Source organism: Panthera leo, chromosome C1, assembly GCF_018350215.1.
Source record: "Panthera leo isolate Ple1 chromosome C1, P.leo_Ple1_pat1.1, whole genome shotgun sequence".
Lineage (NCBI taxonomy): Eukaryota > Metazoa > Chordata > Mammalia > Carnivora > Felidae > Panthera > Panthera leo.
The window spans coordinates 217,580,238-217,603,964 of NC_056686.1; the positions used below are offsets into that span (position 1 = coordinate 217,580,238).

At 57.2% G+C, this 23,727-nt stretch overlaps 2 protein-coding genes across 5 annotated transcripts in view; both read left to right on the forward strand.

Moving 5' to 3' along the window:
* Positions 1-9,754, forward strand: part of SCLY (selenocysteine lyase) — a 32,940-nt gene extending 23,186 nt beyond the window's left edge. For all 4 annotated transcript variants that reach the window (XM_042950715.1, XM_042950716.1, XM_042950718.1 and 1 more), the window contains 5 exons: positions 2,235-2,271; positions 4,637-4,720; positions 5,315-5,417; positions 6,889-6,964; positions 8,636-9,754. In XM_042950715.1, the coding sequence (XP_042806649.1) occupies positions 2,235-2,271; positions 4,637-4,720; positions 5,315-5,417; positions 6,889-6,964; positions 8,636-8,810 (475 nt within the window). In that variant the 3' untranslated portion in view covers positions 8,811-9,754. The remainder of the gene's footprint in view (positions 1-2,234; positions 2,272-4,636; positions 4,721-5,314; positions 5,418-6,888; positions 6,965-8,635) is intronic.
* A 1,076-nt stretch (positions 9,755-10,830) lies between these two features.
* ESPNL (espin like) overlaps positions 10,831-23,727 on the forward strand; it is a 28,064-nt gene continuing 15,167 nt past the window's right edge. Inside the window, 4 exon segments of the mRNA XM_042953518.1 lie at positions 10,831-11,124; positions 12,355-12,545; positions 14,126-14,312; positions 16,576-16,758. Of these exon segments, the coding sequence (XP_042809452.1) occupies positions 10,831-11,124; positions 12,355-12,545; positions 14,126-14,312; positions 16,576-16,758 (855 nt within the window).

The following is a 23,727-nucleotide window of genomic DNA, read 5'->3' on the forward strand; positions in this document are numbered from 1 at the left end:
CCTTATAAAATATTAACTCAAGATACATGATGAACTTAATGTAAAACATAAAACTATAAAACTTTTAGAAAACAAAAACAGGAAAACATCTTCAGGCTCTAGGGCTCAGCAAAGAGATCTTAGACTTGATACCAAAAGTATCCATAAAAAGGAAAATTGATAAACTGAACTGCATCGAGATTTAAAACTTTCACCCTGCAAAAGACTTTGTTAAGAGGATGAAAAGACAAGCTGTGCACTGGGAGAATAGGCTCTCAAATGATGGCTTCAACAAAGGATTAGTATCTAGTATATATAAAAAACACTCAAAATTCAACAGCCCAAAACCCCAAACAATTCAGTCAAAAAATGGGCGAAAGACATAAACAGGCATTTCACTAAAGAAGATACACAGACAGCAAAGAAGCACATGAAATGATAATCAACATCGTTAGCTATTACGGAAATGCAAAAGAAAACTTCAGTGAGCATCATCCGACACCTATCAGCATGGCTAAAACAAAACCCTGTGACAACACCGAGTGCTGAGAGTACAGAGACACGGCATCACTCATACACGGCTGATGGGAGTTTGAAGTGGTCCACCCGCTCTGGAAAACAGCCTGGCAGTTTCTTTTAAAATTAAATATGCACCCATCATACAACCTAGGAATTTCACTCCTGGACATTCATCCCAGAGAATGAACACTTGTATTTACACAAAAATCTGTACACGAGTGTGTATAGCAGCTTTATTTATAATAGCCCCAAAGTGCAAACAACCCAGATGTCCATTAATGAGTGAATGGCCTAAAAGGCTGTGGCACATCTGTACTGTGGACACTACCCAGTAACGAGAAAGAATTCACTCTTGATACACACGACAGCCCAGAATCTCCGGCGAATTATGGTGTATGAAAAAAGCCAATGCCCCAAAGTTATAGCTCTCTAATTCCATTTATAGAACATTCTGAAAATGACAAAATTAGAGGTGGCGGACAGATTAGCAGTTGCCAGGAGTTAAGGAAGCAGTGGGGCTGCAGGGAGGCTGGTCTGGTTACAAAAGGCCAACGGGGGGACCTTTGTGGCAGAAATGTTCTGTATCTTATCCGTATCCTGGTTGTGATCTTGTGCTATAGTGTTATTAGGGCAAAGCTGAGTGACAGAATGCCTCTATAGTATTTCTTATAACCACATCTGACTCTACATTCTCTTAAAAAAAAAAAAAAGTTTAAAAAAAAAAAGGGCAGAATGTCAGGTGTTCTGGAAGCTCAGTAGGTGGACAGGGAGGGGGAAGCAGGGTTTGCGGTGCTCTAGATGGAGGGTAGAGGGCTAACCGAACGCCCCGAGGGAGGGAAGGCTCCAGGTTCTACAGGGGGCCCTGACTCTTCCACGTGGGCAGCCCCTGCCCAGGCAGTCGCAGGTGGTAGGCCTCTGAGAGGTGCTCTTGGTCTGGACGAGCTGCCCTACAGGTGAGTGGGGTGAGGTCTAAAGAGGGAATGTCCCGGACCTTCCCCAGGTGTCAGAGCCCGTCTCCGGGGACACAAGTGACCAATAAACTTGTCAAAGGGAGCTCAGCAGGGTCACGTTACCTGTACTACCCTGCGCTTCGAGTTCGCTTGTCCCCTTATCTACTGGGCAGCAAGCAGCCGCCAGCCCCAAATGTTTACGAAAACTTTGTGTAGCCAAAACTTAAAATTAAGAAAACTAATAAGTTAATGAAAATAGAGCGAAGAGTTCTGCTTTTAGCTTGTTAGATCTGAGCGAGAGCCACCCGCCTGCAGGGGCCCTCCTGTCCCTCTCCTGCACACACACAATCTCTAATAACAAAGGAATCGTCCCATATGATAGTTGAGAGGCTTCAGCTGAAGGGAGCAGTGTTGAGCTGAGGTCTTTGGACCCCTGCCTGGTTCGACAGGGTGGCCCAAAGAGGCAGGCCCTGGGGTCTGCAGTTGGAGGAGGGGTCTCTCCTGGGTGGGAAGAGGATCCAGACAGAATGGTCACTGCGGACACCCAACATAATATTGCCCAAGATGGGCCGTGTCAACTGGGACTGGACCGGGAGTGTCCACATGGAGGGTTTGGGGGCCTACGGCTGCCACTGAGGCAGCCACATGGCACATGTCTAGGAAAAATGTTGGTGTAATTTTGTTTTTATTTTAATTCATGACTTCTGCAGACAGGATTCCTTCCTGGGACACTTGCTAGTTGCTTTGCATGGAAATAGGATTGAATGAATCCCTTGTCTCTTACAGGACAGAGAACACCCCAATGATTGCCGGCCTTGGGAAGGTAAGCCTTGCTGAGCTTGGACAGGTGAAGCGGGTGCTTTGTCTCATGTGTAGGAAAACCTGAGTCTTGCTCCAGGGGTGTCCCCTTTACTCCCCCATGCACAACACCCCGACACCTGATGTGGTGCAGGGCGGGGAGGCTTCCACAGGGGACAATTCTGGGGCACCAGCTGGGTGTCCTACAGTTTAACTCAACTCTAACACTGTCCACCTGGAGATGGCGTCAGACCCTGCAGGCCAAGTGCTCAGGCCCCCAAGACTGCCCCCACCAGCCCCACGTGACACGCCAGTTGTCAGTCCCAGCAGCCAGCTATAGAGCTGAGGTTCCCGTGACCCCCTCCTCGGGTTCAGTTAGTTTGCCAGAACGGCTCACAGAAGTTACAGAAACACTTTGCTCACTAGATTATTGGTTGAGTGTGAAAGGATGTGATGAAGGAGACACATCTGGACGGAAGAGACGCGCAGGGCAAGGTGTGGGGGAGGTGCTATCCCAGCAGCACCTGCATGTGTTCAGCAACCCGGAAGCTCTCTAGACCCACGCTATTGGGATTTTTGTGAGGCTCTGATCAGTCCTTCACTCCATGTTTAGCGCCCCCCCCCCCACCCCCTCCGGAGAACGTGTAGCGGGGTGAAAATTCCAAGCCTCTAATCATGACTCAGTGACCAGTGCCCTCCCAGAGCCCACCCGGAGTCTCCACGTTAGAATAAAAGATACTCGTATCTCCTGGGAAATCCCGAGGGGTTTAGGAACGCTTTGTCAAGAACCGAAGTCTAAATACTAGAACAAGAGGTGCTCCTAGCTCTTATCACTTAGGAAATCACAGGGGTCTCAGGAGCTCTGTGCCGGGACCCAGGCACTGAGGCCTATTTTTTTCCATCATCTCATGATCTGTTTCCCCAGGACTTTGGGAGAGATCATGTTCGTGAGCCCAATAAATGGACTGATGTTAGAAAAAGCCTCAAATTATATTCATCATCCTGGAAGTACACTTTTTGAGTCTGTGGAGTGGGTTGCACGTGCTTAGCATTGAAAGCGAAAAGCTCTTTCCTCAATCCTCTGCAGAAATATAGTCATGTCTTCACAGCAGAGGCCAACGGTCAGGCCCACAGGTTTGCTGGGCCCCCGGGCCGCCCCGGCACCCCCCTGGTTGTCCTTCCAGGGTGGCGTTTGCAGCAGGAGATCCCATATGCTGGCACCTCAGCTCCCTGCTGCAGCTGCACCTTCGCCCACATTCTCTGAGTGTCCCCCCTCTCCCGGCCCAGGCCCCACTCCCTGGAGATGACTCCCAGGCCGGTCCGGGTGTCCTCCCGGCTTCCCTCCCTCCCTGTGCACTTCCCGAGGAACCGCCCCTCCTGCCTGTGTCCTCCGTGCACCTCCTCCTGTGCCTCTCCACTAGAATGTTCCCAGCTTTCCAGACTGCCTTTCCCGCCGCCCTGCAGCCTCCTCCCCAGCCTTCCCACCGCCATGCGGCCTGCCGGCCAACCTCCTGATGCCCCCCAGCCTCCTCTCCACAACTAACATCGCCCTCGGGGCTCTCCCCCTGTCCTGCAGCTCCACCACCAGCCTGTGCTCAGGGCTTTGAACTTGGCATCTCAGGGCAGGTCCTGACCTTTCTCCTGAGAGACCCACATCCCCCACTGCTTACTTGGCATTCCCGCTGGGCGGGCACACGCGTCTCCTCCCTGGCTCCCCTCCCTCTCCATGGTGCCTGCCCTCATCCAGCACCTCATTGGAGAAATCTAGGAGATGCCTTGTCCTGCCTGGTCCTCGTCCCCTGCACCTGATGAGCAGCCAGTGAGTCCTGCGTCCTGTCTCCACAATATACTGAGGTCTGCGGCCTGTGCGTCTCCAGGGCCTACCCGTCTGGACTGGGTCATCCCCATCTGTAGTCTGCACTTAGCTCCTGATCCTGTCTGTCCTGGGCGCCCCGGCCTTGTCCCCCTCCGTCACTCTGTGCTGGGAACACACCTGCCCCTCCCTCTCCCTCTGCCGTGGCGGTGAACACCCTCACTCTGTGCACAACCCCCCCCCCCCCCCCCCGCATGATGCTGTCCTCGTCTCTGGAACAGAGCTGCTGGAACCAGCAGGATCTCTGGTGCCGGGAGGTGTCAGGCAGGGCCTGATAACGTAAATTCCTGTTGAACAGGTGAAGATAACTCTTCCCAAGCACATATCCTGGCCCCGGCACACGGTCGCACTCAGTAAACATGATCTATTCCTGATGTTGCAGAAAATGAGCACTGTGAGGAAATGTCACTTCTCTGTTATCAGTAAACCTCACCTCCGCTCTTGAAGGCTGCTTTATTCTCCTTTGTTCTAGGACAACTGAGCATACTTTTTCCCTCTGCTGTTCCTGTGTCCCCAGGCCGCGGAGCTGGTGACCAAGAACTGGGAGGCTTACGAGGCCCACATGAGAGACGTTCGCGACTACCTGGAGGAGAGGCTGCTGGTGAACCCCGGGATCCGCGGGGACGGGGTTGGGGGCGGGGCTGTGAGCCCGGGATCCGCGGGGGCGGGGCTGTGAGCTAGGGGGTCACGAGACGGGGTTGGGGGTGGGGCTGTGAGCAAGGGATCCGCGGGGGCGGGGCATGCGGTCAGTCCCATCCTTCCCCGGTTGAGCTTGAGGGTGGAGGTCGGCGCCACCCCAGGCAGCAGACAGGGCAGGGGGTGACTGGATCAGGGGGCTTTGAAGACAATCGAGGGAGGTTGGAGGACAGAAGCCCGAGTCTAACCTCCCCCCCCCCCCCCCACCATGGGCTCTAGGCCTGTGGGCCGGTCTCGGCGGCCGCGTGTGGGAAATGCCACAGAACTAGTGTATCTGGGGGTTGCACGGGGAAGAGCCACCGTATTCAGAACTTTTTGCCCTTGTTAACTTTGCTTACCAGTTTCCGTAACTATTATGGGTCGCTGCTTATTGATGAAATCATTATTTTATGTGACGAGGTTGGGATTTTGTCTTCCAGAAAAGGCTCAAGGTCAAACGTTGATGGGGGTGGGGGGAGGGGCTTTGAGACCGCCTTTGAACACCCCATTGATTTTTCAGGCTGAATTTGACAAGCAGAGAATCCATCTGAACAGCCGCTTTCCAGGGACTGAGCGACTTCCCAACACCTGCAACTTTTCCATCCGGGGACCCCAGCTCCAAGGTGAGCAGGGTCTGTAGGTCCCGCGTGGGGTGGTGGGCGCGGTGGGAGCAGAGGGGCTGCGCCCAGCACTTGGTGCCCCGGCCAGTGCGGGGCACCGGGAGCAGCGCAGCCTTGCTGTCCCCAGGAGGCTGGGCCCCTGTGCGCGGCTTCCTGCTCTCCCTGCCTGGGCTCACTGCTCTGGGCAGGCGGCACCCCGGGCGCAGCGCCCGCCCCAAGCTGATGGGGAATGAGGTGACAGGGACTAGGCTTTAGATCGGCTCGTCCATTTCTGTCAGCAGGTTTGACACAATATCTTATGAGGATAAGGGAGAGGAGAGGGGTCAGCTTTAAAATTTGGCCCAGAGTCAGGACGAAGTGCACGTCTGTGGGGTCCGTTCGTTCCTGCGATGACAGGTCTCCCCTGCTGGAAACCCAGGGATGAAAATCAGGCCTGGCTCCCCCAGTGCCCTGAGGCCAGTTCCAGGGCGCTGACCTGCCTTGTTTCCCAGCACAGGGGAGCCTCTCTGCAGAGCAGTCCTGACTGTGTAGGGAGGAGGTGGTTGCCCCCTGGGCAGGGAGGAGCACAGCCCTTCTGCACCATGTAGGGGGGTGGCTGCACTATGTAGGGGGACGGGGGCGCACAGCTGTGACCACAGCGGATGGGAACCTGGGCTGGATGCTTTCTCGCTGCGAAGGAGCCTAGGCTGTTGGCTGCCTCTCCGGCTCGCCTTGCTGTGGGAAAGAAAGTTCCTGTCACCTTCCCCATTTTTGGGGGGCAGATGTACTGTATTCAGTGATGACCTATGTTAATTTAAATGAGACAGATTTTGGGGTTTTTTTGTTTATTTATTTTTGAGACGGAGAGAGACAGAGCATGAGCAGGGGAGGGGCAGAGAGAGGGGGAGACACAGAATCCAAACCAGGCTCCAGGCTCCGAGCTGTCAGTGCAGAGCCTGATGCGGGGCTCAAACTCAGAGACTGCAAGATCATGACCTGAGCCGAAGTCGGACGCTCAACCTACTGAGCCCCCCAGGCGCCCGAGATTGTTTTTTTAATTAAGTCAGTAGATTTATTATTTTAATCTCTGTGCTTACAGAAGAAAAGGAGGTGCCTTCCTTAATAAAGCCACCCCCCTGGGTGGCTCCACCTCCAGAAAACACACATGTTACGTTGAAGTGTTACTACCGGCAAGTGTTACTATTAAGGAAGGCAGCTGCTGAGAATTCTGAGCATCCTTCCTGGGCACTTGATCGGAAGTAACGTTTCAAGGGCAGTTTTATGAGGCAGCATCGTGTGCGAGAGGAGCCATTTTCTCTGGGTTTTGCTGCCCGGTCACCTAGGATGAGAGGGTCCTGTGCCCTGGAACCACCCCCCCCCCCCCAGGTGGCCTGAGGGAGGTGGCCTCAAAGCGTGGCAGGAGGGCCGAGAAGAGGTGGACAGGTGGGGCCCGCCTGCACCATCCGCCTCAGAGCCGCGTGCCGTGTCTCCGCAGGCCGTGTGCTGTTGGCACAGTGCAGGACGCTGCTGGCCAGTGTGGGGGCCGCCTGCCACTCGGACCAGGTAGATCGGTAAGTGCTCCGGGTGCCGGGCCGCGGTGTCCAGGGCGCATCCAGCAGCCAGGGCGGGCCACTGGGCCTGGGGTTTCCAGAGCTGCGCAGCCAACGGGGACACAAAAAGTGGCCAGACGCCGCAGGGCCGAGGGGAGGAGGGGAAACTGCAGCCTAAGGGAGGTCGCGAGGGAGGGAAGGGGCAGGGCAGGCCGCAGGAGCTCCCTTCGTCCTCAGAAAGTGGGGGTCTTCTGAAGGGTTGAGACAGGCCTGTGGACACCTGTCTGGTGCAGGGGGATTACAGGACAGCAGGCCCAGGCAGGCAGCCAAGGCTGAGGCAGGAGGGGACAACTGTGGGGCCCGGGCATCGGCGGCAGTGGCCGGACCCCGGTGGAGGAGGAGCAGGGGTTCGGCTTCCCACTTGCCGTGAGTGGGGGTGGGGGGTCGGGCCGCAGAGGCGGGCGCAGTGCTGGAGAGACAGAGCAGAGCCGTGGTCAGCAGCGGGGTGTCACAGAGTCTGTGGCTGCGCACGTGAGCTTGAGCGCGGCAGGCCAGAGCTCTCCTGAGGGCTGCGTGGGGATGACAGGGCCTCCTGGGGGCCTCAGAGCCCTGCAGGGGGCACTGCATGAGGGCAGGTGGGGCCAGGGGCCGGCACGTGGCAGCCAGAGTGAATGTCAGGAGCAGTGAGGCCGGCCGGTGTGGAGTGCAGAAGGGGGGCGCAGGGGGCTGCCCCTTACCAAGTGCTCCCGTAGTCGTGGCTCAGGGTGCTCCCCACAGCCCTCAAGAAAGGATCTGAGCGGCCCATTCCCCAGATGAGGAAACTGAGATAGCCCCAAGATGAGGGGGAGGGGAGTGAGGAGGATGAGGAGGGGCCGACAGCACAGCAGGTAAGGGACATGTGTCCAGGGTGGCCCCTGCGAGGGTAGGAGGGGGAGGGGTGGAGGCAGCTGCTCACTGCCCCCTGGCCGTGCCCTTCGGGAACAGGAAGTGACGCCACCCAGCCAGGGGAGGGCCAGGAGCCAAGAGCCGTGAGCTGTGTCACCTCTCACCTGCACGGACCCTTGGTGACCAGGGGCGATGGAAGTCCCCCCTTCCACATAGTCACCCCTGTGCACGAGGGGTGTTTATCTGGACGGTTTTCAGGGCACCGTATGTGACAGGGACTCCCGGGACTGTGCGTGCGGGAGACCCATGGTCCCCGAACAGTGAACCCTCCGGAGCGAAGGGCTCCGGAGCTGCCCTACGAGTGGTTTCTAAACTCTGGAAACGCTGGTGGGGCCCCGTGTGCCAGGGCCTGGCGCTGGGGGCTGTGGAAAAGACAGCCCCCGCCCCTCGGCTCTCGCCTCTCGCCTCTCGCCTCTCGCCTCTCGCCTCTCGCCTCTCGGTGCGGCCGCGTGTCTCCCCAGAGACCTGTCACTCTCCTCGAGGACGAGAAGCCCTGTGTCCCAGGTGCTTGGGCCGTCTTGGTGCCCGCCTACCCTGGGGCCGATGGGCCGTGTGGAGCCCGAGCACCAGCGGTGGGCCCGGAGGTGCTTGGCAGAGAGGGGAGCAGGTCTGTGCAGCCCCAAGTCGGGGAGCCGGCCGGGAGCAGAAGGGGCAGGGTCCCTCCCCGAGCCCCCAGGAGCACAGGCGAGCCTCTCCTCCAGCGGCTGACGCCAGCTCTCCCCACCCCCACCCCACCCCCACCCCCAGGCCATCCCCAGTGCTGCTGAGCTGCGGCATCCCCTTCGACGTGGCCAGGAACGCGCTCCGGCTCAGCGTGGGCCGCAGCACCACCAGGGCCGACGTGGACCTCGTCGTGCAGGACCTGAAGCAGGCCGTGGCCCGGCTGGAGGGCCCGCCTGGCGCCAGGGGCGCCTCATCGTAGGAAGCCCTTTGTGGGCACAATGCAGACGTCTCCCGTCTTAATCCGTGCAAGTCTTCACTTTGTCCCGGAGAGCCTGACACAGCGACTGGCCTGTGCGTGCGTGTGCGTGCGTGCGCGCGTGTGTGTGTGCCTGCATGCGTGCGCGTGAGGCCTTCAGGCCTCCTCCCCTGTCCTCGGGTCGGGCAGACCCCACGGGTGCTCACAGGCCTAGGACACAGACGCCTGTGCGGGACTGTCACCGTCACTGCTGCCCGGTGGCCTCGATTGAGGTGGACACGTTTCGGCCACGTGCTCCCCCGTGGGAAGTGGGGTGAGCCGTTTTTATCCAGAAGACAGATCCTAGTATCCGTAAGCGATTGTTGGTCGTATCATGAGAATAGGAAACCTGATTTTTGCTGCAGTCACGGCCTCCCCTATGTGTTTGCACAGCAGTCGTCTGTGTGCCCTCCCCTCGTGCCCAGGGCCCTCTGCAAGCCCTTGCTCGACAGGTGCGGGCCCCCCGAAGGTCAGGCCCCACTCCCTGCTCCGCGTCCTCCTGCTTCCCCATCCCGCCTGTCCCTCAGCCCTCCGGCCACTGTGCCCCTCCCTGCACCTCCCCCCCACACCTCCCTGCACACAGGCCTCAGGCCCCGCAGTCTTTTCCTTTCGGTCAATTACTCAGGGTTTCAGCTCGGACATGGGCGTGACGGGCTTGGGGTCATTCCTGAGCAGTGGGAGTCAGTCTGGCCCTGGCTCCGCCCGCGTCATCCACGGAAGGATTCTTTTATTGTCACAAGTGCTCTACGCCTCAGCGCTCAGGCTCCTGGAGACACTTAACACAGGAGTGATTTTTTAACTGAATAAACGCTTGTAACGTGTGGCTTTAAGGTGTAAAGAGCTACGTGAGGACATTGAGGCCACAGTTGTCAGAAATTAAGTGAACTAATAAAATATTTCAGTGCTTGTGTGAGGCGTTTTGTGGTTTCTCTAGCAGGTGTTTTCTCTGGGGTTCATAGCGTGTCTGAGCCGGCCGCGGAGGCGGAGTTGGAGGGTTGGGCAGTGACCCCAACTTGTCACCATATGATTAGGCTTCAGCTTAAGACATTCAGCTTGAGATTGTGTGTCTGGGGGCCCTTAAGAACAGGTCACTAAAGTTGAGCGTCCTGCTGCCTCTGGGCAGAGGCCTCGGTGACCCCAATTTGCCCAGCGAGCAACGAAGGGTGTCCAGCCCCAGTGAAGAGAGCAGTCTGGGAAAGACGCGTGGCAGCTCAGACTGCCCTGCGGACCCCCAGCTGCAGCCCCAGAGACTCGGACGCTGCGGCTGGGGACTGGGCTGAGCCGGGGGCCCCGAGACCCTCGCTCACCTGGGAGGCCTTCCTGTGCAGTGTCACAGCCCTGTGCCCCTTGCTGGCTCTGCAAAGCTGCTGTACCCCAGAGGTTCCTGGAGCCTCCGAGGTCTAAGGCCAGCTGAACGCCCTCGGCTCCCTGGGTGAAGACGTGGCCAGAACGTGCAGACTCCAGCTCACGTGCTGGTAAGTGGCCCGGAGAGGGCCCCACTGTGAAGAGCGGAGTCTCTCGGGTGGCCTCTCCCCCACGCCCCTGGGCCAGCACAGCCTCAGGCTGCTGCCCGGACCCGAGGAAGCAGATGCTGGGGAGCCTTCCCCCTTCTTGGAGGGACACGTGTAACTGTGAACACACACCAGACGCAGGAAGTCCATCTCGGGACGAGGGACGGCGCGCAGCTCCTTAGCGCTGGTTCCGAGGGACAAACGGGCACCGTCCAGCCGCGGGACGGTAGCCGCCAGACCCGGACCCTTCCCCTGGGCCCCGGGCCCTCCGCCCACCGCAGCTCTGGGCACCGTGGGAGTGGCTTGGGTAGTCCCCACAGCCTGCCCCCCCTCCCCGCACCCCCCTGCCGCCTCCCATCTGCCCTGTGTGCCGCTTATCGGTAACCGGAGCTGGGAGCTGCATCCACGCCTGAAACAGGAAGCCGCGGCCTGTGCGCGAGCCGCCGAGAGCCACCGGGTGGCCGGGCCGGAGGATGGAGGGGCAGCGGGCGCTCGCGGCCGCCAAGGATGGGGACCTGGCCACCCTGAAGCGGCTGCTGGAGGCCGGTGCCCTGGGCCCGGGCATCGTGGACGCCCTGGGGGCCGGCCTGGTGCACCACGCCGCCCGGGCCGGCCGCCTGGCCTGTGTCAAGTTCCTGGTGCGGCAGGCCGAGCTGCCCGGCAGCCAGCGGGCCCACAACGGGGCCACGCCGGTGCACGACGCCGCGGCCACGGGCAGCCTGGCCGAGCTGCGCTGGCTGGTGCGCGACGGAGGCTGCGGCCTGCAGGTGAGCGGGACAGCGGCTGGGCTGGGGCCAGTGTCCCCGTGGATCGGGGGGGGGCGGGAGCCGTGGGCCAGGGAGTCTGGAGCTTTGGGCTCCCGTGGGCACCGCGGTCCTGGGTTGTTTCGGGGACTCGCCGTGCCAGCCCCACGGTCCCTGCCCCAGGGCCGCCTCATCCCAAACCAGCACAAAGCCCTTGTGAGCCAAGGCCGCCTCCTAAGCCACCTCGTGTTCCCTGGGGCCAGCAGCACAGAGTGGCCGCACTCCCTCCCCATGCCCGCCTCCACCCTGGGGCACGTGGCCTCCACATGAGCGAGCCTGGCCTCCACACAGGGGCACCCGGCCTCCATAGCCGAGTGCCTGGCCTTGCCAGTGGAGGGCTCGCCAGTGTCCTCAGGACTGGTCGTGGGGCCTGTTTCCCACAGGGTCTAGAAAGGCGTGTGTAGAGAAGTGCGGTGGGCACACGGGCTCAGGAGCTGTGGGCACCCGCTTGTACAACTGGGGACCTTGGTGGGTGACAGCAGAAGCCCTGTGGTGGGGGGCGGTGGGCTGAGAGCCCTCATGGTAAGAAGAAGGGTCTCCAGGGCTCCTCTCCCTTTTCCTGCCCGCCCGGCGTCCCTTTGTGCAGCCGGAGGACGGGGAGGACAGTGAACAAGCCCTGAGAGGGCACGAGGGCACCCTCCCGGGGATCACGCTGGGTCCCGGGGCAGGGAAGTCTCACTGGTCCCAGCTGAGTGTGCGGCGGCCTCCGTACCGCCGTCCCCATCAGCTCTCCCCACGACCCGAGGGGCAGCAGGGCAGGGGCGGTCCCCACTTCTGTGCCGGGGGGCACAGCACACCGGGTGTGCTGGCACCTGTGGTGGGAATGCTTCTGGCCGTGAGGCCCGGGGGTGGCAGGTGGGGGCCCGGCAGGGGTAGGGGACAGACCAGCAGGCCGCAGAGCCTGACATGGACACGGTTGGGCCAGCGGAAGCCCTTCTGGCTGCGAGCCGAGTACAGAGAGGCCGGGTGCAGCGGGGTCACGGGTTTGGACCCGGGAGACCTGGACGTGAGCCCACACCCTGCCTCCTCCCTTGAGCAGGTCAGCTGGCCCAGCCAGCAGGGGGGGAGAGCGGGAGCTGTGGGCGGGCGGGCGGGCGGTGTGGGCTGAGCGGCCGGCTCTGGCGCTGGAGGGTGCCGCCCGGCAGGGGTGGGTCCGGACCTGCCACGGCTCACGGCCCCTCTGTGCCCCCGCAGGACCAAGACGACTCGGGGGTGTCCCCGCTGCACCTGGCCGCCCGCTTCGCACACCCCGTGCTGGTGCAGTGGCTGCTCCGAGAGGGCCACGCGGCCACGCTGGAGACTCTGGAGGGGGCCTTGCCGCTGCACCACGCGGCCGTCAGTGGGGACCTGACCTGCCTGAAGCTCCTGGCGGCCGCCCACGGCAGGTGAGGACCCAGGGCGCCGCCAGTGCGGCCACTGGGGAGTGCTGGCCTCTGAGGAGGCTGCGCCGTGGGGGCGGAGGAGGCTCGGGGGACAGGCGGCAGGGAAGAATGTTGATCCTGCAGGCCGAGGGCAGTGCAGGTGCCAGGACAGGTGGGGCAGGCAGACTGGGGCGCGTTCTTGCTGTGTGGAGGGGCAGCGGGGACAGCCAGGAAGCTCCCTGTGATGCTCAGGTGGCTCCCGGCTCCGCCTCGGGGCCACCCCAGGTCCTAGGTTCCCCCAGCTGGGAAGGTGGGGACCCTCAGCTCACCTGAAGGGACCAGAGGCCCAACAGTGCGCTCAGGAGGGTACTGAGGTCCCTGTCAGGGTTATCCTGCCGCATCGCCCCATTCTCACCCTGGGAAACCCTCCAGGACGGCCCGTCTCGTCTTGGTGGCCCTGTGCCCGCTGTCCGGAGTTGGTGGGTGGGTGAGCTGGGTGTGGCAGGGGGCAGCACAGTCCCCGTCCTCATTGTGAGTGCTCCCCAGTCCTTGCCCCACATAAAGGATGCCGTGGGCATGGTGACGGGCCATCTAGGGGTCCCATGCACGCGGCCTTCCCACCGCCTGTTCCCAGGGCTGCTGTCCTGGCTGGGTGTGGGACTTAATGTCCACCCCACACCTGACCTAGCCTGTCTCCCCAGAAGCCGCCTACCTCCGGCCGTGCCCGTCTCCTCGGGGGTCTCTTGTTGGGATGGCTGGCTCTTCGGCTGACCCACGCGTGTCCCACTGCAAGGCCTGACACAGCTCAGCGGTGGAACGCTGATCTGTGCCTTCTGATCCCAACCCCTCGGGGAAGGTCTTGGGGACTTGCTTCTACGGACAAGAAGAAGCAAGTCTGGGCGCCTGGGGCCTGGCCAGCCACACAGTGTCTCTTAGACTCACCGTTTTTAAAGTAGTTTCTACCATTGAAAACCTGGAGATTTCACATCAAAACACACAAGTGTGCACGTGATGTCTCACGCCCGAGGGTCCACATTCCCACCTGGCACTGGCCACGGGAGCCAGAGGTGAAGTCTGGGTCACCAGGGGATGGGGTGGCCTTGGGTAAGGGACTGCCCCTCCCTGTAGCATTTCACTAGGGACCAAGAACTCACCGGGCCCTGCAGCCACACAGAGGCAGAGTGGGATTGGAGAATCCATGCCAGGGCCCGGGATTTGGATGCCAGGCCCTGGACACTTTGCAGAGCAGGGCCTGGGCTCTGGAGGTTCAATGACCTGCCTGCTGCGGGCCCCACTAGGCTATTCACCCCTAAGACGTGCCCCCTCCCAGCAATCCCCAGCACCGTGAACAGCTTAACAGCTTGATGGGGAGTGCACACAGCTGGATTCCAGGAATCCAGTGGTGGGGGGCGGGGGGCCATGGTGTCCTTGGGCAGTGCACAGCCTGTACAACCCTACAGGTGGCCAGTAAGGTGGGGCTGGGCGCAAACAGGCTGGTCAAGTGCTGGGCCTCCCCTCCCCTTGATCTGGGCCTTTGGCTGGGGGCAGCCCCCTGCCTCCTGCAGGCCCCGCCAAACACCCTCTGACCTCACCTTCCCCCGTAGCGGCGTGAACCAGCGGACACGCAGTGGTGCCTCCCCGCTCTACCTGGCCTGCCAGGAGGGCCACCTGCACCTGGCCCAGTTCCTGGTGAAGGACTGCGGAGCCGACGTGCACCTGCGTGCCCTCGACGGCATGAGCGTGCTGCACGCTGCTGCTGCCCGTGGCCACTACTCGCTTGTCGTCTGGCTGGTAAGGGGGTGCCGGGGGTGTGGACGGGAGGGGGTCCCGGAAGGCTGGCACCCGTTCCTTCCCTGGCCGCAGAGTCACCCCCAAGCAAGCAGGGCCTGGCCGGGGCGGGGGCTCCACTTCTCTGGGTCTCAGTCTGCCCACAGGAAAACTGGGGACACACAGGGTTGTTGGGGGGTCAGATGTGCCCGGCCATCGCTCTGGGCCCCCACGTGTGCTCTCAGGGAGTGCCGCCTGGAGCCCCCAGCTCTGACTGGCAGTCCCCTGCAGGACTGTGGCCCCTTCCCCAGGAGTCCTGGGGGCTCTCGGGGTTGGGGACACCCAAGTGCTCTGAAGCCAGCACCAGGCGGTGGCAGTTCCTGGCCCTGCCGTTAGGCCACTTGTTGGGGTGTGCTGGGCCCAACTGTCCTGGGCCAGTCCCTGTCTCTTCCCTTCTGGACCCATGGAGGGGCGATTCAGGCCTGCTTCCAGAAGGAAGCCGGGAGCCCCAGAACAGAGTGGCCCAGGTTGGGGCAGGGGTGCCTTTTTCCAGGATGTGCCCCCGCCTCAGGAAACCAGACCAGGCGAGGTCTCTGGGATCCTTGAGGGTTCATTGCACAGGCCCAGTGGAGTCTCAGAGTGTGTGTGGGGGCGGTCTCCCTGAGGAGGGACAGGAGGTAGGCCCAAAAGGGGGGTGGCTGGGCAAGAGGCGGCGCCCAGAGCGTGGAGGAGGAGGGCCTGGCATTCAGTCCAAGCTGGGGGGAGCCTGATTTGTGGGGCAGAGTGAGCAGGGAAAGCGAGAGGACCGGGGCTCCTTCCTGAGGGACCTGGGAGCCCCGGAGGGACTCTGAGCCAGGAGTGACCAGTCTGAAGGTCGCGCTGGCTGCTGGGGGAGAGGACAGAGCCCTTCGTGGCTCAGAACTGTCCTTGCTCCCCATGGGGCCGCGGCTCCCGGCTCTTCCTCCAGTAGGCTGGCCTCACTCCCCAAGCAGCTTCCACATGTCTGCCTGGTCCCCCCATGTTCGTGGCGCCACCCACGCAGCCCTCTGTCCTGCTGTCCTGCTGTCTTTCCTCCATGGCACCAACACCTGATACACTGTAAATTTGCCTTTGGGAGGCAGGGACCACATTCCTGGCCATAGTAAGGGCTCTGGAGATGTTTATCTAGCAGATGAATGAACGAGGAAGAAATGATTTCCCCCGGCCTCGGGATGAAGTCCAGCCACCCGCTTTGGCCTATGAGGCTGCCAGCATTTGCCTCCGGCCTCCCTTTGCTTCTCTGCCTCCTAGGCTGGCTCTTGGGCCCCCGAGGCACCTAGCAGGGACGCATCTGCAGGCCGTATCCCCAGGCGTGTCCCCGGGCCGTGTCCCTGCGGGGCTGCCTTCCCACAGCTACTCCTGCTCCAGCCAGCTCCACTCCCAGGAGAGAGCCCTGCAGCCCGGCCCTAGCCTCCCTGTGGACTTGTCCTCACATGCCCTCTCCTGCGGTTCTGATGCCACCAATGTGCCTGTCCCCACACCTGGATTCCTGACCCGAGTCCTGGCATCTCTGGCCATAGAGCCGTGCACAAGCAGGCGCTGAGCTCACGGAGCTGAGCCATGGGGCTTTGCTGGGGCAGAAGCAGCAGCTGGAGGCAGCAGCGGGGGTGGGGAGGGTGGGCAGGAGGGAAGGGTGTCCACTGAGCCCCAGGGAGCACTGGGGGCTCATCCCAGGGAAGGAGCAGCCGGGGCCATGGGCCCTGAGGCCCAGAAAGGTCTTTCCAGATGGCCTCCTGGCCCGTCTGCCTGCAGCCTCTAACCCGGTTCACTGTCTCCAGGGCTGGGCAGCCCCTCCCTTGGGGCCGATGAGTGGGCTCTGTTTCCAGATCACTCTTGGCTTCCTGCAGTGCTCTTGGCTGCAGGCCACAGCTGGGCTAGATGTCCTTCTTGCTGTCCCTCCCACATAGAAGCAGCAAAGGCCACTGACTTCGGATCATCCCCCAGCCCCATCAGGCTGCATCCCTACTCTTCTCCTGGCCTTTCCCTTATGGTGAAAGCCGGGCACATGCAAGGCAGGAAGAGGGAGAAAAGAAAAAGACACCACACCCCCCAGCCCCTTCCACCAGGAAGGCAGAATTTGCCTAGAAGAGCCCCTCGCGTTTCCCTAGCGGCCTGGGTCACATGGCTGTCCCCGGGGCTTCCGGGGGAAGGTGGCCTCCCTCTTCTGTGCTGGGCTCCCTCCCGACTACACCACCCTCCCTGGGAGTGGTCACCTGCTCAGCTGGTCTCTCTCCCTCACCTCCCCCAGGTCACGTTCACCGACATTGGCCTGGCGGCACGGGATAACGAGGGGGCCACGGCCCTCCACTTTGCAGCTCGAGGCGGCCACACACCCATTCTAGACCGGCTCCTGCTGATGGGTGCCCCCGTCATGACAGACTCCTGGGGTGGGACCCCTCTCCACGATGCAGCAGAGAACGGGCAGTTGGAGGTAAGGCAGGCGAGGCAGGGGGGGGGGGGGGGGGGGGGCCGCGCAGTAGAGCCCAGGAGCCTCAGAAAGCTCGCCACGCCCAGACGCTGCCTGTCTAAGTTATTCAGCCCTGTAGGAGAGGTGTCCTGATTCCCCTTTTACAGATGGTGAAGTGAGGCTCAGAGGGGCAGTCACTGCCCAGGATCCAGACTCTGATTTATCTGGGGGCAACATCCACACTCTCCCCTCCGTGCATACCCCTGCTTTGCACAGAGACCCCCGGTGTGTGTCGTCCCGGGGTTTGGGCTCCACGAGGGCCCTCCCAGGCCAGCCCTTGGCTGCTGCGCTCTGCTGTGAGCACTGGGGGGCCGGGCCGAGCAGGGGTGCGGGGTTAGCCCTTTTGCTATTATCTAGTAAATCTTGGGGACTCACGTGGCCCAGTCTCCAGGAAGCAGACACCCTGGAGTAGGAAGGGGTGATGTTTAAATATTTAAGGCCCAGGGATGCCCGCATGGCCCAGCCAGTTAAGCATCTGGCTCTTGATCTCGGCTCAGATCATGGTCTTGAGGTTCGTGAGTTCGAATCCCACTGCTTGGGATTGTCTCTATATGTCTCCCTCTCTCTCTGCCCCTCCCCTGCTCACATGCTGTGTTTCTCTCTCAAAATAAGTAAATAAACTTTAAAAATAAAAAAATAAATATTTAAGGAAGGCCCAACACTGAGAACAGACCCAGCCCTCAGCACCTGGCCCCTGCACGGGCACCACCAGCACAGAGACCTCACGTAAAGGCAGGACCAGAGAATATCTAAGAGCAAAGCACACCTGCCCCACCCCAGCCCCACATAGTGGTCTCCAAAGGGGGAGGCCGCCTCCCACGACCCCCCCCCCCCCCCAGGGCCCAGCCTGCTGCAAGGTGCCAGGCAGGCCAGTCGAGAGGGAGGGCTTTATCGGCTGCAGCTAGGTATCCCATTTGGGGTCTAGGCTTGGGGACGGCTGCTCCTGGCTGGAAGCCACAGTGTCCCCGGGGCCCAGGTAGCCCTGTGTCAGAGGCGTCAAGGAAGAGCAACCGTCACAGGCAAGAGTCACGGGAAGACGCTCGTTCCTTTCAAAGAAGGCGAAGGAGCCCCCATCCCAGCACACAGCCACTCGTTGGAAATTGTCTTCCTCTGACTCTCCGCTCCTCCCCTCACTCCGCTCCAGCTATCCTCCCTCCCTCCTCCTCCAGGCCACCACTTGGCCCTCCAGGCTTGCCCCCCGGTTTCCATCCCCTACCTAGGCAGGGAGGCGACAGCAGGTCGGAGGGCAGGGCGAGCCTCAGGTGGGGCCAGGACAGTCCTCGGCAGGCCTGGGAGAAGAGGGTGAGTCGGTCTTGCTTTTTGTCCCGCTACGTGACAACAGAAAGGTCCAAGGAGGTGAGGGAACCCGGAGTTCAGAGGGACCGGAGGAGCCCTGAGCCCAGCCAGTCGGTGCGGCTGAGAACGGCGGCCACAGTGGGGGCTTCCTTCAAATGAAACGCTCTACACGAGCCCAAGAAGTCGACCAGATGAGCCAAGAGTCCGAGCCTCCTTCATACAAACATAAAATAACTCAGGCCGCAAAGCCGAGAACAGATTTCCTTTCAATCTTTTCATTCTGGAAATTCTAAACCCACAAAAGAGCATGGGATCAGAACTTGCCCGTCTAGGGGTGCCTGGGTGGCTCAGTCAGTTAAGTGTCTGACTTCGGCTCAGGTCATGATCTCGCGGTCCGTGAGTTCGAGCCCCATGTCAGGCTCTGTGGTGACAGCTCAGAGCCTGGAGCCTGTTTCAGATTCTGTGTCTCCCTCTCTCTCTGACCCTCCCCCGTTCATGCTCTGTCTCTGTCTGTCTCAAAAATAAACAAACGTTAAAAAAAAATTAAAAAAAAAAAAAAAAAAAGAACTTACCCGTCTGGGCGCTGTTCCTTCCTCAGCCCCTCCCCCTGCCACTGGGTTATTTAAGAGCAAACCAGAGATAGCACATTGTTTTATTCAGAAATAATAAAGAAAAGGAAAGAGAAAGAAAGAAAGAAAGAGGAAGGAAGGAAAGAAAGAAAAAGGAAGGAAAGGAAAGGAAAAGAGAAAGAAAGAAAGAAAGAAAGAAAGAAAGAAAGAAAGAAAGAAAGAAAGAAAGAAAGAAAAAGAAAAATTCTTTAGCAAACGTCTCCAAGAGATGAGGACTCCCTTTGTTTGGTTTTTTTTTATCACAGCCTCAAACCGTCATCACAAGTAAAAATAATTCATAGTAAGGTCCTGCCGTCACCTCACGTCCAGCCTGCTGATGTCATCCCACGTCCACTTCCCCGACTACAGTGTGATCGCTAAACAAGGGCCACGCACTAGAGGTTTGCCTGTTAAGGCTCTTAATCCATAAACAGTGCCAGAAATATACTCCGTCCAGGAAATATAGGATAACGCTTGGTCTCCCCCACAACTTTACCATAAATGCTTATTTTATAATAGTTCAGAATGATTTTAGATTCCTAGAACAATTGAGACATGAATACAGAGAATCCCCACAGACTCACATCCGTTTTCCCCTATCATTAGCAACTTAATTCTCATGGTGTATTGGTCACAATTAATGAACCAAAGTTGATACAGTATTACTAAACAAAGTCCATACTTCATTCAGATCTCCTTAGTTTTTTACTTAATGTCTTTTTTCTGCTCCAGAATTACCTCCAAGATATCACACGACATTAAAAAAAATTTTTTCTAATGTTTATTTTTGAGAGAGAGAGAGAGAGCATGAGCGGGGGAGACACAGAATCCGAAGCAGGCTCTAGGCTCCGAGCTGTCAGCACAGAGCCCAACTTGAGGCTCGAACCCACGGACCATGAGATCATGACCTGAGCCGAAATCAGACGCTTAACAGACTGAGCCACCCGGGTGTCCCCTCACACTACATTTGGTCTTCGTATCTCCTTAGGTTCTTCAGCTGGGACAGTCCCCCCCCCCCCTGTTTTTTTGTTTGTTTGTCTGTTTTGAGAGAGAGAGAGAGAGAGAGAGAGAGAGAAAGAGAGAATGTTAAGCAGGCTCCACTCCCAGCAAGGAGCCCAGTTTGGGGCTCGACCTCACGCCTGTGAGATCACAACCTGAGCTAAAATCACGAGTCGGATGCTTCACTTGACTGAGCAACCAGGTGCCCCACCCCCACCGATTTAAAAAATAAAACCTCAGAATAAAGAACTGGTGTCCTAGCAGCTTCCAAAGGAGAGCAATGATTGTTTAGCATATTTTTTGTCTTACTATATCACGGTCTTTATGCTTTGAATGATGCGAATCATACTTACTTGCTTTTTTAATTGAGGTAAAAAATACGTAGCATAGAACTTACCCTCCTAACCATCTCTAAGCATGGTGGTGGTAACTATATGCACGCTGTCGTACGGCAGATCTCTGGGTTCTGATCTCTCAAAACTGAAACTCCGTCCCCATCGAACGTCTCTCCACTCCCCCTCCCTCAGCCCCTGGCACGTGCCTTGCTACTTTCTGTCCCTAGGAGCGTGACTGACTACTCTAGGAATGTCATATGAGTGGAATCATACAGTATTTATCCTTTTGTGACTGGCTTGTTTGACTCAGCAGAATGTCCTCAAGTTTCACCCATGTGGTAGCACAAGACAGAATTTCCTTCCCTTTTAAGACTAATAGTCCGGTGTGTGGATGGACCACATCGCTTCTATTTGTGCATCCCCCAGTGGGCACTTGGGTTGCTTTTACCTCTCGGCTATTGTCAACAATGCTGCAGCGGAAGTGGGTGTGCAAATAGCTCTTCAAGACCTTGCTTTCTACTCTGATTACTCTTAACAATATTAAACCAACCTTGCATTCCTGGAGCAAACTCCACCTGATCATGATACGTTGTCTCTCTTATATGTAGCTGAATTTCATTTGCTAACATTTTGTATAGTGCTGGCACACTGGTTCTCGAAGTTGTCTGCACCCTGGGAATCTCCAGGACGGGTTTAGAATATCCTAACACCTGGGCTGCTCCACTCGCCCAGACGTCCTGGCTTAATTGGCTCTAGTTGGAGCCTCCAAGTATCAGGACTTTTTTAAAACACCCCAGGTGATTCTAATATACAGTTTCAAGAACTGTCTGTGCGAATGGCATTAGCTGAGCTCATCTAGGAAGAATTCATAGAGACGATGCTTCTCACCGAGGCGATTTGAACATGGGAAGGAGCAGGATTTCTGGCGAGGGAGAGGGCTAGACGTGGCCAGACTGCTAGAACGGAGCAGAGAGGAGGGGCTCCTGCTGGCAGCAAGCGGTCCCCCGTGGCAGGCCTTGCAGCCTCTCTGCAGTTTTCACGCTGCATCAGGAGGCTGCTACGGGATCAGGATCTCGAGAGGAGGGCACGCTGCAGGAAGTTGCCATAAGAGGGGGTGTGGTCTGGGGCTTTGGTGTCGAGGTTGAGAAGGAAACCACAGAAGACAGGTGTAAATGAGGTTCCCTCAAGGTTTAGAAAAGTGATTATAACTCCCTGGTAGTTCTCTACCTAACGTCGAGTTGCTGCTAATTCAAGAAGGGAGCTTCCTGAGTATTGCAGGAGTCCCTAAAGGCATTCTGAGCATGATCGCCTCGGTCGACTTCCTGCGCCTATGAGAGGCTAATTGGTCAGACCCTCTGATGTGTACCCGTTCGCTCTCCTTCATTCAGATACTCGCTCATCCAACACATAGTGATTGAGCACCTGCTTAGCACGTGACCAAGGAGTACTTGGTTCTCAACAGGGCAGCACCCTCTGTGGCGGGTGTTGGAAATTTCAGGGCTGGTTTTGGTTGGTCCAGTGATCGAGGTGCGTTGTGGTGGAGGGGACACTAGGGGACCTGCTATTTACCGGGCAGTCCTGCACAAAATGACAGAAGGTCTCACGCCCCACACAATTTCCCAATGGCTCTGACATGCGTGTCGGTGGAAAACCTGTTTATAATTACTTGGGCTTTGAACCCAGCTCAAGTATATGTAATTATCTAAGCTCGGAATCTAAATGCAGATATATGTGTACACACACACCCCAACATTTCTCATAGGTTTAGTACACATAAGACCTTCCCAAGAATGGTCCCACTGTGTGTGTTGAGGGCAGATAGTATTTTATTTAGCACTTTAGTAAGAACTACTCACTGTCTGGGAACATGACATCACTGATGTTTGAGTCTCCGCAGTTTGAAGTGTAACTGTAAGATCAGTATATATATTTATATATATATTTATAATTTATATTTATATTATAAACTTTATAATATGAACTTTTTTTTTTTTTTTACAGCTTGCAGAGTAGTTGGCTCTAAGGCAGTGAATGAAAGGCAGAAATAACCACCAGAGTGTCCTAAGCAGGACACTCAGTAATCTGTTTTGTCCATTTCAATGCTTTTCTCATTTTTTCACGATACTGACATCAGACTTTGTCTTCGGTGCATTCGTGCCCAAACATTCACACAGTACAATGCATGTCTTTTAAATTATAAATTATTTTTTTCTCCTGTATATTAGAGTGTAGTAGCAATTTTTTAAAATATATATTAATTATTATTAATAGAATGTCACTAATGATTATTAATAAATACTTATAAAATATAAATATAGTAATTATTAGGGGCGCCTGGGTGGCTCAGTCGGTTGAGCAGCCAACTTTGACTCAGGTCATGATCTCATGGTTCATGGGTTCCAGCCCCACGTCGGGCTCTGTGTTGACAGCTCAGAGTCTGGAGCCTGCTTCAGGTTCTGTGTCTCCCTCTCTCTCTGCCCCTTCCCTGCTTGTGCTGTCTCTCTCTAAAATGAATAAACATTAAAAATTTTTCAAAAATGTATAGTAATTATTACATGTGCAAGCAAATTGCATTATATTTAGAGTTCATGTTAGAATAGTGAATGGGGTATCAGAAAATATTTGTAATAAAGAGGGGGCATTGGGACTGATGGCATGGGGGACTCTGGGCTAATTTCTCCTCGAGGTCTCTTCCAGCCCTGCACTGTCCTGTGATGCTCCTCTGTCTAGGGTGCCTATGAAGATCATGGGGTCTTAGTGCCATTGCTGTGAATCCAGCTGTATGACCTTGGGGAGGCTTCTTGTCCTTCTCCGTGCCTCATGTCCTCTTGTGTAATGGCAGGCACAGTAACAAACTTCACAGGGTGACATTGGGACTGAATCAATGGTCCACGTGTCACTCCAGAATGGTGCCTGGTGCCATGAGGCACATGGGAAGGACTTGCCTCCCCATCTCTTGCACAAAGCCTTCTCCACGTGGTGAGCATGATGGTCCCTGGCAGCCCCCAGCTCCCTGCGGATGGACTTGAGCTTTTCAAGGTACAGCCTAGAGGCCAGTAGCAAGAAGGAAGGGAGCAAGAAAGTCTGCAGGGTGTCGATGAGGCTAGAATGCAATGGGGTCACCATTTTTAATGTGTTCTCTTTCTGCAGTTTTAAAAAAACTGTCTGACATTATTGTTTTCCATTCGGTCAAGGAATAAAGGCTTAAAGTTATCCACAAATTTACCATTTTGTCATCTTCATTCTTTCTGGCTTCTCCAGCCTTCCATATAGGATCCCTTTCCCTCAGTCTGAAGCCGATGCCTCAGATGTTCTGTTAGTGTGGGTTTGTTGCAGGCCAATTCTTAGTTTTGTTTTGTTTGTTTGCCTGGAAACATCTTTATCCCATTGTCAGTATTGAAGAATAGTTTTGCTGGGTATAGAACTGTAGTTTCGTCGTTTCAGCTTATTTCTTTCACCGCTTTGAAAATGTCATTCATTCATTGCCTGTGGTTTCTACAAAGAAGTCAGCTGAGAGGGACCATGGTTTTGAAGATAATCATTCTTTCTCTTGTCGCTTTTAAGGTTTTTCACTTTGTCTTTGGTTTTCTGCAATTTCACTATGACCTGAGTTGGAATGCTTTTTATTTCTCTCACTTGGGATTGCTTGAGCGTCTTGAATTTGTGCTTTGGTGCTTCCAGAAGTCCCGTGAAAT